The sequence below is a fragment of the Martes martes genome (genome assembly GCF_963455335.1).
Source record: "Martes martes genome assembly, chromosome: 15".
NCBI lineage: Eukaryota > Metazoa > Chordata > Mammalia > Carnivora > Mustelidae > Martes > Martes martes.
Window position 1 is genome coordinate 37,623,077 of NC_137903.1, and position 18,006 is coordinate 37,641,082.

Sequence of the window (18,006 nt, forward strand, 5' to 3'; positions counted from 1 at the left end):
AGAACTAGTCTGTTGGTTTTGGCAGGTTCGAGAGAGCGCAGCCGGGCTGCAAGGGGTTATGGGTTAGATATTCAGTCGGGAAGGGGGGCCTGGGTCCAGGGCACTCAGACTGTGTGAAGCCCTGATTTCTGCTCAGAGGGAAGGGAGAAAGGAGAGCCTGTTTCTAGAGAGGCCAGGAAGGGCAGAGGAAAACAGCTTTGTGAGCTAAGAGAGGAAAATACCCTGTGGAGGCCCATTGTGGTACAAATGGCCCATTTAGAAACAGCCCCTACACCATGGCCCCAAGCAAAGGTTAACCCTGAAAGACACTTCATGAATTTGTTGGGACAGTTACTTCAGGATCTCTGAGCATGCGGGAGGATACTTGTGCAAACTGCCATGTGGGTGACAGCCTGAGCCAGGAAGCCGGCTGCACGCCTGCACGGATCCCCAGCTCAGCCGCAACACGTGTCCCTGTCCTGTAGAAGGGACAAGTGCCTCTGATCTGTGTCTTCTCTGGGACTTAGCATCCTGCAGGGCCTCCCAGAGAGCTCCTCCCGGTCACCAGCTGGGAAACGCTGAGGTACAGAGGCCTACAGCATCTGCAGTTACTCTGTGGTAGCATCTGGAAGTTTCCAGAAGGAGAGTAGGCACAAGCAGGACAGGACTACGTGACAGCAGGAGGAGGTATCACAGTCAAAGCAGTGGGCCTTTTGACACATCTTTCCCACACATGAGGTTCATTTCTCAGAAACATAATGCACAGATACTTTATTCTTTTTACTTAGGTACCATACAGGCCTTGAACCCAGGCTCATCAGGAGTGGGATTAGTGAAAAATGTAACGGTGACATTTATAGGCCATATTTAATTCCCTTTGCTTTTCTGGTTTTCCTGCTTTATTAGATTTTTATCTTAGTATTACAACATTGTCTGGGTTTCATATTGTACATGTGACTTGTGTTTCTCACATGGTCCCCATGGCTAAGCAATAATCCAGCGCAGGCAGCAGTCACGAGGTATCGAGGAGAGACCCCTGTGGATGTCCCCCCGCAGTGCTCAGTGGGGTGACTCCAAAAAGTGTGAACAGTATCTCAGGAGAGTTTTGCCTGTGAGACACGCGCTGCGGGAGGAGGGAGTTGGAGTGCCCTTTGGAGTTGGAGCAGGTTTGGAAGAAGCGTACGGCCATCACTAACGCCGTGAAGTTTCCATGTGCAGTCCAAGCACACACATGGCCTAGGACAGGAAAATCAAACCCCAGTGTGCTCAAGGGAAGAAAAGCAACAATTGAAGGGGGTGTTCAGGTTGCGTGTGTGTGCAGACTTTTCAAGAACACAAAACAAGGAGTCATCTGGGGAAATTGACCCACGGAGAGAAAACGAAGCACTTCCGAGCCCAGTGCCCTCTGTTGTTAATGTGTTTGTAGGTAAGAACGCAGAATTTATGGTCCATTTGCAAGGAGATTGGTCCATTCAAAGTATAGGGAGTAATTGTCTAAGCCTGGGGCCATTTTCATTTCACAGAGCTGATATTTTAAAGATCTAAAATGTAAAGGACTCTTGTTAAGGCTGAAGCCAAGAACAGAAAGTCTCAAGTGTGCTGTTGACAAAGGACTAGATTGCTTCCACACTGGTTGCTTTCATCCTGAGTTTGCATTTGGCGGAGAAGGAAACAGAGTCCGGGAAGACTATCAGCACTGGGCGTGTTCTGGAAACAGTGTGTAACTTTGAACAAGCCAAATCAGCCTCCGTGATTTATATGTTTTCATTACATTCAGAATAATGTTCCAAGGATCGTCCATCTTATCTGGCATAATTTTTCCGGAGTGAGTTGTTAAATTCAGAATTTGCAGGCTTGTGAGTAATGCTCAGACTTGGGGGCCTATGGATCTCGGTGGTTTTGCATCATGAAATGAACTGTTAGTGTGGCTTAGATATTCAGTGTAAAATGTGAATTTGGGGGTGCACACTCTTGTGGCAAGTGGACTTAGTCCTGATGTGTTTTGTTTCTCTCGTGTTTGGAGCAAGAGACAATATCATGGTGGTTGGGAGGCCCCTCTCTAGAGCCAGATGACTGGGGTTCCTATTTGTGACTTTGTTATTGAGCTACAACTGACATAGAGCATTATGTTAGCTTCAGGCGCCCCACATGGCAACTCAGTATTTGTATGCGTTGTGAAACGTTCACCACAGCAAGTCTGCATTGTATCTGCCATCACACAGAGGTAGAGAATTTTGTTTTCTTGTGATGAGGCCTGTTACAATCTTCTCTCTCAGGCCCTTTCACATGTGCAGACCGGTGTTGCCAACAGTAGTCAGCATGCTGGCCCAGCTCCGTGACTCAGAGCACAGATCCCAGCTGTGCTGCAGCGCATCTCAAAAAGCTGTGAGAATTAAGTGAGGTGACATGTGTGACACGTAGGAGCCACTGGTAAGTGCAAGTGATCATTCTTCCTGCTCCTGAGATGACCTTGAGAAGAACAACACTGAAAAATCCCTGTGCGAGTGTTCCCTTAAAGCAGAATTATGCTGTATTTTAATTTCCGTGTTAAAATTTCATTTGAAGTCAATACCCACAGAAAGCCAGATCCGTGGTATTGCGTGATCAGAATGGAAACACAAGCAACCTTGTCTTGGAGACAAACAGCAGCTTTTCTGAGTGACGTTTAGAGCCTCCAGCTTCATTTAAACCCCTGGTCTGACTTTGAAGAAATAACCCAGATACATAGGAGTAAGCCAGAAACAGCCATCATAGCAGTCAAGTGACCTAACATTGTCAAGGATTTGAAAGTAATTGTCCACAAGTGACATGCTTCTTTTTTCCCTAATAAAAATTCAAGAAACCTAAAGTTGACAATATACATTTTTGAATTTTTTGAAGAATTCTGTTCCATCAACTTCTGTTCAGCACAGAGCTCATATCAAGATCTGCATGTGTCACTACAGTAAGACCCAGGATCTTACAGAAGGGAGGGACGCCTGGAAGAAATGACTCCGGCATGGGGCAGGGTTGGTGACAGGGAGGGGAAACCGAGACCCAGCTGCTGAGGTTGGTTGGAGAGTGAAGGGAGGGGCAGGTACTCATGGGGCGCCTTCCAAAAGGTGCTGGTCCAGGTGCTGATATGACACTAAATGAATACAGAAAACAGGTATCTCTCTCTCCTGGAACTGAGGCTGACATGTTCGTTATAGTTCCAGCTGGAAGGAGAGTGGCAGGTTTGTGGGAAGTTTTGGGTTTGGTTTGGTTATTCTGAAGATGGACACATGAGCCTCTTTGTGGGCTGAGTTCTCCGAGAACTGCCAGAGTACAAGGATGGTGAAACAAGTTCCAGAAGAGGCTGCAGGAGGATGAGTCCTGGGTTCCAGTATGTTCTCTCCCCACGTGAGGGTGTAGATTAGAGATCTCTCCAGGAACAGACGTAGATGTGAAATGCTGTCTGTCTTATCATCTCACTGTGTCTTTGATTGATAAATTCCAGGACTAGGTCTGAACAAGGAGGATTTAACACATTGCTCTCTCGAGCAGCAAAGCCTCTGTTGCTTCTAAGTGACGTCCTGTGTGCTCCTCTCTGCTTTGCAGCTACTCGTCCCTGATAGCTGACTGGCCCGTGGTGGTGCTGGGTATGTGCACTGTATTCATCGTCGTCTGCGCCTTGGTTGGGGTGTTAGTGCCCGAGCTTCCTGACTTCTCTGATCCACTGCTGGTAAGGACGATTCAGCCCATCAAATTGCTGTAGCCCCCAGTTGACTCAAGAAATTCAGTATTTTAAAACGTGTAACATTATGTAATTTAGTATTGCGTTTCTTTTAAAACCTTCTCAAGCCATCAGGAGGTGTATGCAGCTCTCTTTCTGAAAAGTAAACCCTTGTCATCCTATTTTCAGGTTCTTAAAAAGTCAAGGAACTTGCTCGCCATTACAGACCTGGAAATTTTGCTTCTTGGCTCCCACATTTAAGCTAAAAAGCAATAAAATGGAGAATCTGCATTCCATAAAAGTATTTTCATAAAGTCTTTAAGACTGAATGTCTCTTTTTCTTCCCTCCCCCCTGAGAAGTGAAAGGAATTTCAATTTTACTAAGAGATAGCAGGGTCTGTTTTTAAGTAAGTGTTCCCATAAAACACTGTAACGTGCATGTCATAATTCGATTACACCATAATTCTTTGTAACATCAAAGTGTGTATTTGCTAATTGCTTAGGTATGATTTTGGAAGAGAAGCTCCAGATACGGTTATTCCTCTTTGCTGAGACGGGTCACACACCAGAGAACCAAACTGCCTGGTCATGGTGAACAGTGGCCACTGTCTTGCTCAGTACTGTCCATTTCCGGGGCAGCTGCGAGGAGCGTCTGTGTTTCTGTTGAAAACCACGTGTTGCCCCAGCATTGCTTTCCCAAACTGCTGTAACCATTCATAGCCTGAAGAGAAATGCACTAATGGGAATTTGTAATATTTTGTCTTAGGGTTTTGAGCCAAGAGGGACTGCTATAGGCCAGAGACTGGTCACATGGAATAACATGGTGAAAAATACAGGATACAAAGCAACATTAGCAAATTATCCTTTTAAATATGCAGATGAACAAGCCAAAAGGTAATTGTTTATTAATTTTTACACAAAACATTACTTGATAAATTCTGCTGTTAAGGATTACCTAAGCAAGATGATTAAATGCCAGTGTGTGGCCCAAAATCCTTTGCCACTGAATTGGTTTACATTTTTGTTGTCTTTTAAGATTTTGTTGTATTAAGGTAAAAAAAAGGGAGGGTTTGGGTTTTTTTTTTCTTTTACAGTAGTGAGAAAATTAATGTTGGTTGCTTATATTAATCCTTTTAATTTCTTTTTTTTTAAAAGATTTTATTTATTTGACACAGAGAGAGAGACAGTAAGAGAGGGATTACAAGAAGGGGGAGTGGGAGAGGGAGAAGCAGGCTTCCCGCTGAGTGGGGAGCCCGATGCGAGACTCTTTCGCAGGACCCTGGGATCACAACCTGAGCCAAAGGCAGACACCTAATGACTGAGCCACCCAGGTGTCCCAATCCTTTTAATTTCAATTAGGTCACGGCTGTGGTACACCATTACTGGTATCCTTATTGGCCTTAAAAAACTAGTACTTTATTTATTTTTATGTTTTTATGATTGTATTGTGGTTGACACACATAGTTTAGCTTTGGATATATAAGAGCAATTCAACAAGCCCGCGTCCTACACCGTGCTCGCCTCTGTCTGCCTCCGTGCAATGCTATTATGACATTGTTGACTACATTCCCTGTGCTGTCACAAGTGCTTTATTGAAGATCACATTGTCGTTCCATTTCAGCCATCGGGATGATAGATGGTCAGATGATCACTATGAAAGAGAGAAAAGAGAAGTTGACTGGAACTTCCACAAAGACAGCTTTTTCTGCGACGTTCCGAGTGAGTGGCATCCTAGGTGAACAGCCCCTTGGGGCTCCTTATACTCGGGATGGAGCATGAGTAAATCAAGACTGGTGGGCGGAGATGCTGGGCACTGACACAGATATTAGCTGTTCGTTTTCTTCTCAAGGTCAGTCAACCACTAATCTGAAGTTATTTACCTATAATAAAAATTAATGAGAGTATTGAGTTAGATTCAGTTTTAAGGAAGATAAAAAAATATAAAAAAAAACTTGACCTTGCACCAAATTTCTTATCATTTAAATTTATTAAATTATTTTTTAAAATTATTTTATTAAATTATTTTTTAAATTATTTTTTAAAATAGATAACAAATACATATTTTTGGATCAAACTCTAAAATAGTCTACTGTATTATCAGAAATATACTTAAGTTTTGTTTTCATTCAGAAAGCATATATAATAGCCTTCTCTGTGCCTTAGGCATTAGAGATAGAAAGATGAACAGAATTCGGTCCAGAGGCCCACAGCTGGAGTGCCTCAGGGGCCAGCCTGTCACGTGAATGCATCAGGCAGTGGGATGTGACATCATGTTATGGAGCGCAAATTGCTGCCACCTAGCTCCACAGAATGTGGCCTTGCAAGAATGAGGGCCCAGATGTATAAGAACTTTCCCAAGGTCAGGAATCCAGATTTTAGTGTAGCATTGCTAGGTCTCCAGACACTGGCAGCAGATTGACTAACCAGCATCTGCTGTGGCATAGAGCACAGCCTCAGGGACACCGGTGCATGGAGAGCTGGCTGCTTAGCCATGGAGAGCAGGCGTGAGGACCTGCAGCCTCTCCATCAGTGAACCTTCATACCAGTGCTTTTTTTAATACAGCTTTTTAAAATTGTTGTTGAAAACCCAAAATGTGTATTTTCCTATCTCGTTAGAGGACCTTACTGGACCTCCTGATGTTTCTAGAGCTAGCTGAGGGTCTGTTTCACTGTGTAGTAACCGAGAGATGAAAGTAGGAAATAAGGGAGAATTCTGTCCTTTGTTTGCATGGGTTTATTTCACTCTTTGAAATCAGTCAACATAAATAATGGGCATTTGATGAAGAAAAGGGTTTACAAAAGAAAACTTCATAATCATGAGTAAAAGCTCACATAATAAAGCTTTATTCATAAATTTGCAGATTGGTTTTCTTTGTCATCACTATTAGGCATCTTAGATAACAGAAAGTGAGTTCACTCTATTTTATCATATGAAGTTCTTCTAATGGCAGAAGGAGCAGAAACAGCACTAACTGACCCGCTGTTTTTCCTTTAGTTCTCACACCTCTTTGAGAGAGATGTGCTTTCAAACAAGGGGCGAGGGTTCAGAGGAGCTGCTCATCTCCAGAGCGGGGGCGAGGCAGGACCTGGTTCCACAGCTTCTGACCCCAGCGCTGGGTTTGCCCGTCCCACAGCCAGCCTGTGTTAGTGTGATTATCACAGTATTTATTCTAGACTCTGATGGCCCAGAGAGACCATGGACCCAGCCAGAACGTGGAATTTGTCTGCAACCCTGGCCCTCGTTCGATATCCGGTTGACTGTTTTTAGTGCTTTTAAAACGATTACCTGCTCTCTTTCCTCCCTGGTTAGCTGCCCAAGAGAACACCCACTCTTGATATCCCCTAATGGATCCTTCTTGTGTTTTACACCCCATTCTGGTGACATGTTTCAAAATTAAGAGGGAAGCATTCAGTTAATTTTGTGCTGAGAGTTCTTACAGATTACTGTTCCTAATCACAGTCTGATCTGATCAGAAATGGATCTGTTATATAATGCCTATGAGTTTTCAGATGTCCTGAGTAGACAAAGGCTGTGAGCAGGAACAATAATATAGCATTGCTTTATTTTTTTTCCTCCTGGAATTTATCAAGGAAAGACTCCCTGCTGTTAATGACTTGTCCCACTGCTTCCCCACTCTGAGTTGCTCCTGAATGCTGAATCTGATGAAAAAAATGGGCAATTATAAACCTTTCTCTTTTCTTTTTCATGTCACCAGGTGACCGATATTCCAGAGTAGTATTTACTTCAGCTGGAGGGGAGACACTATGGAATTTACCTGCCATTAAATCAATGTGCAATGTAGATAATTCAAGGGTATGTAAAGAAAAACTGAAATGTGTTGAGAAAAAATAAGGTTATATTTTTGCCAGTCTGTTCCCTGCTGACCCCAGTGACTTGTGGAATGACAGTACTTACTTAGGCCTCACTTCTGGGGACCACACGCCTGAGGCCGGCTCACACACTTGTAGACCCCAGGATCTGACCACCTCCACCTGGCCCCATCTTTGATGCCTGCCACCTTCTTCAGCGAAGAGCACTTTCCTTGCCACTGCCCCATCTCACATCTCAGACTTGGTCTTTTCTTCTCTTGGGTGCTGTCTCTCCAAAGCTAGTTGCCGTGTCTCCTCCTGAGGCTACTGTCAGCATCTCCGCTCCACAGTGAGCAACGAGTGGCAATAGTGGGTATCTGGGGCAGATTTAGGGCCCAGGCTGGGAAAGGAGACATCCAGGGGTGTAGGTGTCTCTGTAAATGATGAGGAATACAGCCCAGATTGTCCTGAACTCTGAATATCTTGAAGACAGAGGATTCAAAACAAAAAGCCATCCGTCCTCAGTCTTTGGAACCAGAAGACGTCAGCCCCAGAAACTGTGACATCGGCCTCCAGGCCTGGAAGAGGTGTCAGTTCCGTGTGCTGAGAGGTGGATTCTCCCAGGAGAGCTTGCTGTCTTCTGTCACTGCTGCACCTACCCAAGCTCAGGAACCAGGCAGAAGAGGAGCTGGTTGTATGCCTAGTGTGACTCTAACGCGGAAACTCACTAATAGCAGGAAGTGTCATCACATGCCCATCTGAGAGCTAGACTGTCCCCTGGTGCAGGGCCCTGGGCTGGCCACAGGGCTTCTTGGGGAAGCAGGCTGGGCTCCCCCCTTGGGTCCCAGGCCTCCCGACTTTATTCCTCATTCTGAAAGACTCTGTGTTGTCTGCCGGCCCAGCTATTAGGATTTTCCGTGAGCACCATCTTTTCTCTGCCCAGTTCAAACAGGCCAAAGTCACCAACCTCTCCACACAAACCGAGGTTCTTAACCACTGGTCAATTTTTATCTGCAGGACTTCCTGCTCGGCATTCTCACCCCTCCCCGTAGTCAGCCTCTGACTTTGGCACTTGTGATGCTGTCACAAGTCTGTGAAGACAGTGACATGCTGACCACACTCAACAGAACAGTTCAGGAATTCCACACCTTCTAGGCCTTGATTCCCTACCTTTGCTGTTGACCTTTAGACCTTCCCTCCCTCAAAGGCTCTTGGGCCGCGGGATCCACACAGCTGATTAGCAGCTGCTGGGTGTTGGGTATTGTTGAATTTGAATTTGTCAGGGTGTGTCTCAAACACTTGATGGGGTTATTTCATTTAGTCCTCGTGATGGTGCTGTGAATTGAGGATCCTCTGAGTGGAAAATAGCATATAGGATACAACAAGACAAGGGAAAAGAGGTGGTTGTCTTCTGCACGTGATGCATGGCAGGAAAGAGACTCAAGGAAGGCTGGGTTCAAATCCCCATCCACCTCTTAACCTTGGCATGGACTTCTCCATTCAGAACACAAGCAAATAAAAGGATTTAGAGTCCTGTGGCCTCAAATGAGCAACAGCCTGACTATGAGTGCCCCTGGGCTCTGCATGGACCCAGAGACTCTCAAGCCCGTGAGCACTGTGGACGCTTTGTGGACACTTTCATGAATGGAAGCAGGACATTATTTCGTACACCTGTGAATATGTATCAGATGCTATCAGATGATAAAAATCAGCATAAGTAGGTGGCTCACAGGAAGGACTACAGAGAAGGCAAAATGGCTAAATTGAAGGGAAAACCATGGGAGGAAAAGGTAAAGCCACACATGTGACTTCTTTGCAGCGATACGTGCCCACAGTGGTGGGCACTGGTGGTGGCTGCTCACCTGTCCCCTCCCTCCCTGGCCACTGGAGCAAAGTAGAATTCACAGTCAGTGACAAAAGTCACAAAGAGGGCAACAAGCTGCAGTTTTAGAAGAAGCCTGGTCTTCCCTGTCCTAACGGGGGGGGGGAGGGGGGAGCGCCATCTCCGTGCCCCCCTGCAGAAGAAATGTGATGTCATGCACAAAGTTCTTAGTTAACAGCATGTTCACGAGATGTGCAGTCATGAATCTGAGCTGATTTCTAAGCCGCGTCTCAGGCTGGTCACAGGAGAACTTATGGCAAGAGGTATTTCTGTAAGAAATTGAAACAATGAAGTCTAAGTGTGTGGCTTCCCAATGGTCTGACTTGATCGCATTTGCCAAATGTATGGACTGTGGAGGGAGCAGTGTGCCCCCTTGTCTGAGTATTTCCCTCTGTGGACTCAGAGTCAGCACCGAAGCCCCTGAGTTTGAGCATGTGATTCCTGGCAGGAACACGATGGGTACCCAGTCCTCTTCTGAAAAGTCGAGGAACAGACCCCAAACATGTCTGCCCGAATGGTCAAGCCAGTTACAGACCCACAACAACAAATGAATAACAGAGGGTCATGGCCCCAGAATTCTGCCTCACAGACCAGGTTATCATTTTACTTGTTCAATATTGTTTTACCAGTTGCACACCTTTCTATTCCAGTCTTGGCCTCTGCAGCGAGTGCCCAGCGATAACCTTCTGACAAAGGAGTTCATGTGTCCTGTGACACTCTAAGTGACAACTGATGCATAGCAGTTCAGCCTGCAGATTATTACTGTACCCATTTCGGGTCTCCCAGCTCGAGAGCCTTTACAGAGTGCTGTCTAGCCTGGTGGTGACGCAAGCAAGCTGTGTCCCCAGGCTACTGGTCACCCGTCCCATCCCTTCCCCTCCCCTGATCTCCTTCTGTCCCGCTCCAGCACGTGGCTGTCAGCCACCATCAGCAGATGGGACACACAGCAAGTGATACCAAGCAGAGGAGCTTACCTACAGCTGGTGATTGGCACAGCGTCTCGGGCCAGATGTGGCCATTGTCACCTGCTTGTGTTTACGGCACATGGAGCTCCAACCTGAGTCCATTTCAGTTCATGGTTCCAACGGGCTTTGGTTTCCAGAGTGCCTCCTCAGAGAATGCTTGTGTCCTCAGGAGGCTCAACCAACTCCCCAGATCTCCCTCCTCAGGGATGTGCTAGCAGACCTCCATCAGTAGCCAGAGTGTGTTTCTCAGATCTTGACTCTGCTGGCAACCCTTCTCCCTGTTCCTCAGTCTTTGCGCTTCATAGAAGTTAGAACTTGAGGAGCGGCTTTGAAGAGGAGATTTGAAAGTTAGTGCCTGCCACCCTGTTCACTGCATAGGCTTTATGGCACATGAGACCCCCTGAAGCTTAGTGGACCCCAGAAAATGGGCCTTCTGATGCTTGTTTTAAAGAGGGCTGGGGAAGGTGCCTCATTAGCACAGTAGGTAGCACATCAGTCTCATAAAGAGGGCTAGGGGGCCCCTGGGTCCCTTGAACTTTAGTACAAGAGGGGTTTGCCACGTGAGAGGAGGGTGGATGGGATCCCATGGTAGGGCACATTCTTTATTCTCACTCCATTCTCGGTCTTTTACAACTTTTGCCAACTTTGCCAGTAGTTTTAAAAGTTAAGGTGTCATTTAAAACTCTGCTGGTTTCTTCTTTTTCTCTCTTTTCTTGCTTCCCCCTGCTTCTAAATCAACCTCACCCCTGCTGTGGTCAGGCAACAGGTATGTACACAGACATGTTACAGCCACAGCAGCAAGACAGTTCCCGAAAACATCCAATCTATGACTGACTAGAATGGCAACAGTCACTTTCTCATGAGCTACAAGAAATTATTTCCACTAGCTGTTCTTAGTTTGATAACTTAAAAGATGTTGAAATCACTCCAGTGAAATCTCTTTCGCAACAACATGGCAGAAAGTACACCTTTTTGTGTGAGGATGTGCCTGCTCACAGTCTCTTCCAGCCCCGTGATGTAACAAATGCCGGAGTATCTCACCACCCCGGTCACGTACCCTAGGCTGGTGTTGCCATCCCATCACCCAAAGACTTGGGCACCCCCCCTTTAGGTTCGCATGAACCCTGACATACAGTATGCTCCTTTCCACACCGAATCCCGATTTCTCTCTGTCACTGTGAGCAGCTCCGGGGCAAGAACCTCTGTACCCTCCTACCCTTCTTTGTGTGTAGGTGCCCAGTAAATTCTGTTTTCTCTTTTGGATGGATGAATGGGTGAATGGATGTGAGGATGGAAGGATGGAGGGATGAATGCTGGATGGATGGATAGGTGGATGGATGGATGGTTGGATGGTGGATGGGTGGATGGAGAGGTGGATGGTGGATGGATGGATGGATGGATGATAGGTGAGTGGATGGATGGATGAGAATACAGGGCTTTCCTCCATGAGAGCCTAGACAGTCTCTGGGGCTCCCTTCCATTAGATTCAGGGTGTTGACACCCAGCTCAGGGTAAAAAGTATCAGTCACAGCATCTTTTCTCTGTCCTTGTTTCTAACCCTGTCAGAGTCCTCGAGGACTATGTGGAAGGTTGTACATCAACCAACTATACCTGCGAACTGGAGGACTGGCGCTCAATGGCTTACTAGATTCTAGTTTTGATATGCCTTTGGTCTGCATTTATCTTGTCTAACTTTTTAATCTTTGGTCATGCTCATATACAAACCCTGCTACTATTTGAAAAAGTTATTCGAAGTCATTTCTTTCCAGGCTTTGGCTGGCAACCCTGTTCCCTTTACCATTAACATTTGGTTCTTCAAGCAACTACAGGTGTGAAACTGGTGGCGGGCTTTGTAACAGACGCGATCATTTTCTTCCTTCTGAGACTGTCCAGTGCTGAGGCTGTATCCCCTTTCTTCTCACTCACCAGACTGACTCCAGGGACTTGTGTGATACTTCTTTGTGGGATGGGAACTGGTTATCTGCCACAAAACCCAGAACGGTGCTATCCCAGGGTTTTCTGTTACTTATTATTAGGTGGTTCCGTTTCCCCCGACTTAGCATATGTGAATATTTTTATTAATTTTATTTTGAATTAAATAAATTATTTTAAATAATATATAATACATTTATTTTAAATTTAATTAAATATTAATCATCCTGTGTTATAGAATGTCAATTATTGCTCTTTAGAAATGAGCTGAAAATTAAGCCTTTGTTAAAGTAAACATTTTAGTATACTTGAATAATAACCTTTTTGGCTCGTTTGTCTTTACCTTCAAAAGCGTGCCCTTTTAAAATGCTTTATTATGGAAATTTTTAAATGTATGCAGAAGTAGACTAGTATAATGACTCCCCTCCCCCGTGTGGGTCGCCCAGCTCTGACAAGGGCAGTGTTTTGTCCTCTGTACCTGCCCCCAGGACTGGTCCCACCAAAGCAGCTTGACGGCCAGGCCTTCAAGGGGTACGGGGAACAGGGTTCTGGGATCATTCTAAGTTCCAAAGACTATTTGTGCCAATGCTCCCTATGATTGATAGAGTCAGCTTTAATAAAGGTAGAGAGTAGTTTAATCCTGGCAGAGGAAACACACTCACGCCCTTTCTGAACTTTGGAGTCTCCTCCCTGGAGCAGCCTTTGGTAAATAGAAATGAGTGGTTGCCTTCTACAGAAAAGCTCTGGACGTAGTTCCTAAACTCAGCCTCAGGAAAGGGGGGCCGCTGTCACAGTTACAGATTTGTACGGAATTGTGAAGGCTCCGCCAAATTCCAGCAACCCCACCCTTGGCATTGGAGTCATTTTTCAGTTTGCTGTAATAAGAGCAGCCAGAGAAGAAAGGCCTCCAGGAACAGCTGTAAGCAAGGCACCATCCACACCAGACCCAGAGCCGTCCTACAGCAACCACGCAGCAGATCCCACGTCACCAAAACCCAGAGAGTTTCAGCCAGCTCCAATAAGTTTTGAAGGAAGTGGAAGAAATCAACTCCTACCTAAGTATTTTGTTAAACAGATATGCAGACTGTTGTAATTTAGGAACCTTGCCCTGTTCTGCTCATTTCTCAGGAAACCGTTTCACCCCTGGTCTCTCATGCACCCCTGACATTAGTTCTCAGCATGTCACCTGGGGGCTCACTGATAGCTTTCTGGGGGAATATCATCTTTGCTTCCAGCTAAGTTGGTTGAGATATATTACCTCTGTCACCAAAAATTTCATGCCGATAACCAGAAGTTTTAGGCAAAGCCACCAATTTGTTTCCTCCATCAGTTGGACAACCGTTCTCTTAAATTAATCCTGTAGTTTCCATACGTGAGCCCATGGCCTGTCCTTTTCATTGCCTTTTAAAGTAACTTGGAAAAGGCCTGTTTCCTAAAGAGCTACTACTTCTGTGTCCTCCTTAAAACCAACCCAGCACTGGGTCCCCTGCACACTGAGCAGTTTGCTGTCTGGAGGGAAGCGCCCGGCAGGTGCTGCGTGGGGCAGGCTGTGGGGGACGGCCACCTGTTCCCAGCTGACACCTAACTAGGAGGATAGCTATTTAACCTGCCCCTCAAGGCCGCCTTAATTCAGGCCTCTGGGTGAAGCGTTTGTAAACGCTGGTCTCCGCGTGTCTCTCTCTGCAGATTAGATCCCACCCGCAGTTCCGCGACCTGTGCCAGAGGACCACGGCCGCGTCCTGCTGCCCCAGCTGGACACTGGGGAACTACATTGCCATCCTCAACAACAGGTCGTCCTGCCAGAAGATCGTGGAGCGAGACGTGTCTCACACCCTGAAGCTGGTGCGCGCATGCGCCAAGCACTACCACAACGGCACCCTGGAGCCCGACTGCTGGGACGCGGGCGCCAGGAGAAAGGGGCAGCTCAAGTGCACGGGTGTGCCTCGCAAATGCACCAAGTACAATGCGGTCTACCAGATCCTGCACTACCTGGTGGACAAGGACTTCCTGACCGTGCAGGCGGCCAGCCACACCTTGCCGCCTCTCAAGTACAGCATGCTCTTTTCTCCCACAGAGAAGGGGGAGAGCATGATGGACATCTACCTGGACAACTTCGAGCACTGGAACGGCTCGGACGGTGTTACCACTGTGGCGGGCATCGAGTTCGGCATCAAACACAGCCTGTTCCAGGACTACCTGCTGACGGACACCACCTACCCGGCCATCGCGGTCCTGCTGGTCCTCCTCGTCATGTGTGCCTACACCAGGTCCCTGTTCATCACACTGATGACCATGTTCGCTGTCATCAGCTCCCTCATCGTCTCCTATTTCCTCTACCGTGTGGTGTTCAACTTCGAGTTCTTCCCTTTCATGAACCTCACCGCGCTTGTTATTCTGGTTGGAATTGGTGCAGACGATGCGTTTGTCCTATGTGACGTGTGGAGCTACACCAAGTTCGACCGGCCGCACGCAGCGACTGCGGAGACAGTGCGCATCACTCTGCAGCACGCGGCACTGTCCATGTTTGTCACCAGCTTCACCACAGCCGCCGCCTTCTACGCCAACTACGTAAGCAACATCACTGCCATCCGCTGCTTCGGTGTGTACGCGGGAACTGCCATCCTGGTGAACTATGTGCTGATGGTCACATGGCTCCCGGCCGTCGTTGTCCTGCATGAGCGCTACCTCCTCAACATGTTCAGCTGCTTTAAGAAGCCACCGCAGCAGGTTTTCGAGGGCAAGAGCTGCTGGACAGTGGCCCGCCGGACATGCCACAGGGCGCTGTTAGCTATTTCAGAAGCCTCGCGCATTTTTTTTGAGAAGGTGTTGCCATGCATCGTCATTAAGTTCCGCTACCTTTGGCTGCTGTGGTTCCTGGCCCTGACCGTGGGCGGTGCCTATGTTGTGTGTGTGAACCCCAAGATGAAGCTGCCATCCCTGGAGCTGTCCGAGTTTCAGCTATTCAGGCCCTCCCATCCCTTTGAGCGCTACGATGCCGAGTACAAGAAGCTCTTCATGTTTGAGCGTGTCCACCGTGGGGAGGAGCTGCACATGCCCATCACCGTGGTCTGGGGCGTGTCCCCAGAAGACAATGGAGACCCCCTGAACCCCAAGAGTAAGGGGAAGCTGGCACTGGATGGCAGCTTTAACATCGCAAGCCCGGCTTCCCAGGTCTGGATCCTGCACTTCTGTCAGAAGCTGAGAAACCAGACTTTCTTCTACCAGACGGAGGAGCAGGACTTCACCAGCTGCTTCATCGAGACATTCAAGCAGTGGATGGAGAACCAGGACTGCGATGAGCCTGCCCTGTACCTGTGCTGCCGGCGCTGGAGCTTCCCCTACAAGCAGGAGATCTTCGAGCTGTGCATCAAGAGGGCCATAATGGAGCTGGAGAGAAGTACCGGCTACCATCTGGACAGCAAGACCCCGGGGCCGCGGTTCGACGTCAACGATACCATCCGGGCGGTCGTGCTGGAATTCCAGAGCACCTACCTCTTCACACTGGCCTATGAGAAGATGCACCAGTTCTACAAGGAGGTGGACGCGTGGATCTCCCGGGAGCTCAGCTCGGCCCCTGAGGGCCTCAGCAATGGCTGGTTCGTCAGCAACCTGGAGTTCTATGACCTCCAGGACAGCCTCTCCGACGGCACGCTCATTGCCATGGGGCTATCCGTGGCTGTGGCCTTCAGCGTCATGCTGCTCACCACCTGGAATGTCATCATTAGCCTGTATGCCATCATCTCCATTGCCGGGACCATATTCGTCACTGTCGGCTCTCTTGTCCTGCTGGGCTGGGAGCTGAACGTCCTGGAGTCTGTCATCATCTCAGTGGCTGTCGGCCTATCCGTGGATTTTGCTGTCCACTACGGGGTCGCTTACCGCCTGGCCCCAGACGCCGACCGGGAGGGGAAGGTGATCTTCTCGCTGAGCCGCATGGGCTCTGCCATTGCTATGGCTGCGCTGACCACCTTTGTGGCGGGGGCCATGATGATGCCATCCACAGTTCTGGCATACACCCAGCTGGGCACCTTCATGATGCTCATCATGTGCATCAGCTGGGCCTTTGCCACCTTCTTTTTCCAGTGCATGTGCCGCTGCCTCGGGCCGCAGGGCACCTGTGGGCAGATTCCGCTGCCCAGGAAGCTGCAGTGCAGTGCATTCTCTCACGTCCTGTCCTCGACCCCTGCTGACAAGGGACAGAGCAAAGCGCGTGCCGTGAGTGATTATCACTTTGACCCCAGGGCCCAGAAATCCGACATGGAGCAGGAGTTTTACGAGTTAGAGCCCCTGGCGTCCCACAGCTGCTCCACATCTGATAAGGCAGCTTATGAGGAGACCCACATCTGCTCCGAGTTTTTCAGCAGCCAGGCCAAGAGTCTGGGGCTGCCTGTGCAAGCCGCTTACAGTCCGAGCTCCAAACAGGAAACCAGCCCCGTCTCCTTCCCACCCGCTCTTGAGCAGCACACCCTGTGTCACTTCTTCTCTCTGAATCAGCGGTGTCGTTGCCCAAACGCCTACAGACACTTGAGCCCCAGCCTGCATGCTTGCGCACAGGCAGGCGATGGCCTGTGCCCCCGATGCGCTGCCACCAGCAGCTTTGTGCACATGCAGAAAGCCCCCGAAGGCTTTGTATGCGCTGTCCCACACATCCGCCACTGCCCCTGCCTGCAGGGCAGAGCCCGACAGCTGGGAGTGCAGAGCCCCCTGCCCACAGGCCTCTTTATTCACCCGGTGCAGCACATGCAGGTCCAGGAGAAAGTCGGCAAGGCCAGTGCCCATGGTGTCCAGGGCAAAGAGGGGCCTGGTCCACAGACCCCAGAGCCTCCATCCTTTGTCCACAGAAGCCCCGGGTCTTTACAAAAACCCAGCTGTGATCCCGAGAACAGCCAAAGGGGACTCTCCAGAGACAGAGACCTCAGGAACGTGGAGGGCAGCAGAGGGGCCAGGAACAAGGGCTTGGGTCCGGGGGGTCCGGCAGATGAAGCAGAAAGGAAAGCTGAGCCATGCCTCCTGTCACAGGACTCCGAATATTTAAATCAGAATGAACCAAAACCCGTGTTTAACCACTGCACAGGGGACACCCGGTGCTGCCCTAACGACGCCCAGAGCTGTGGCCGAGGGGTCCGGGTGACGTGCGGGTGTGCAAGCCATCAGATGTTGGAGTGTGAAGCCAGCGTGCCCCCTGCACTGACACACTCAGAACTTTCTAGTGAAAGTTTGTTAATAAAAACACTCTAATAAATACAGTGTTAAATTCTAAATTGGTGCCTCTTAATTGTTCCTTTGAAATGGAAGTGAAATCCAGAAGTTTGGAAAGTGATTGGGCTTCACTTCATTAAAAATCATGGGGTATTTTCATATGCTGTATGAACAGTCAACAAACATATCCCATGAGTGTTGGCTGATAATTGGATTTTATATTTTCAAAAAGTACAACGTTCGAACAAGTGTTTTTTTACCTTGATACCCAGCTTGCTGAGTGCTGGCCAGCGTCTTTGCTGTGCAGTAGCAGTGAGCCCCAGGTGCAGAGTCAGAAGCTTCCAGAAGCGTGGGGTCTCTCTGGCCGCCCTGCTCACCTGATACCCTGACTGGGGTGCAGACATTCCAACTTCCAATGGCCCAAGATAAACACTGATTGTGATAGAGACACTTTGGTGGGATCCAGGAACTACACACTAAAATTTATATTAATTGCCATGCATATTAGTGGTGCTTTCTGCCTGTTTGCATGAGTAGAACTTTCG

The 18,006-nt window shown here is 48.3% G+C and overlaps 1 protein-coding gene across 2 annotated transcripts in view; it reads left to right on the forward strand.

The window, feature by feature from the left end:
* Positions 1-17,515, forward strand: part of DISP1 (dispatched RND transporter family member 1) — a 53,688-nt gene extending 36,173 nt beyond the window's left edge. The window contains exons 4-8 of one of the 2 annotated variants that reach the window (XM_080823871.1): positions 3,559-3,682; positions 4,440-4,567; positions 5,295-5,392; positions 7,390-7,487; positions 13,949-17,515. In XM_080823871.1, coding sequence (XP_080679997.1) covers positions 3,559-3,682; positions 4,440-4,567; positions 5,295-5,392; positions 7,390-7,487; positions 13,949-17,500 — 4,000 coding nt within the window. In that variant the 3' untranslated portion in view covers positions 17,501-17,515. Of the gene's footprint in view, positions 1-3,558; positions 3,683-4,439; positions 4,568-5,294; positions 5,393-5,432; positions 5,523-7,389; positions 7,488-13,948 lie in introns of those variants that run through there. The other variant, XM_080823872.1, reaches the window with a different exon arrangement.
* Positions 17,516-18,006: the final 491 nt, after the last annotated feature.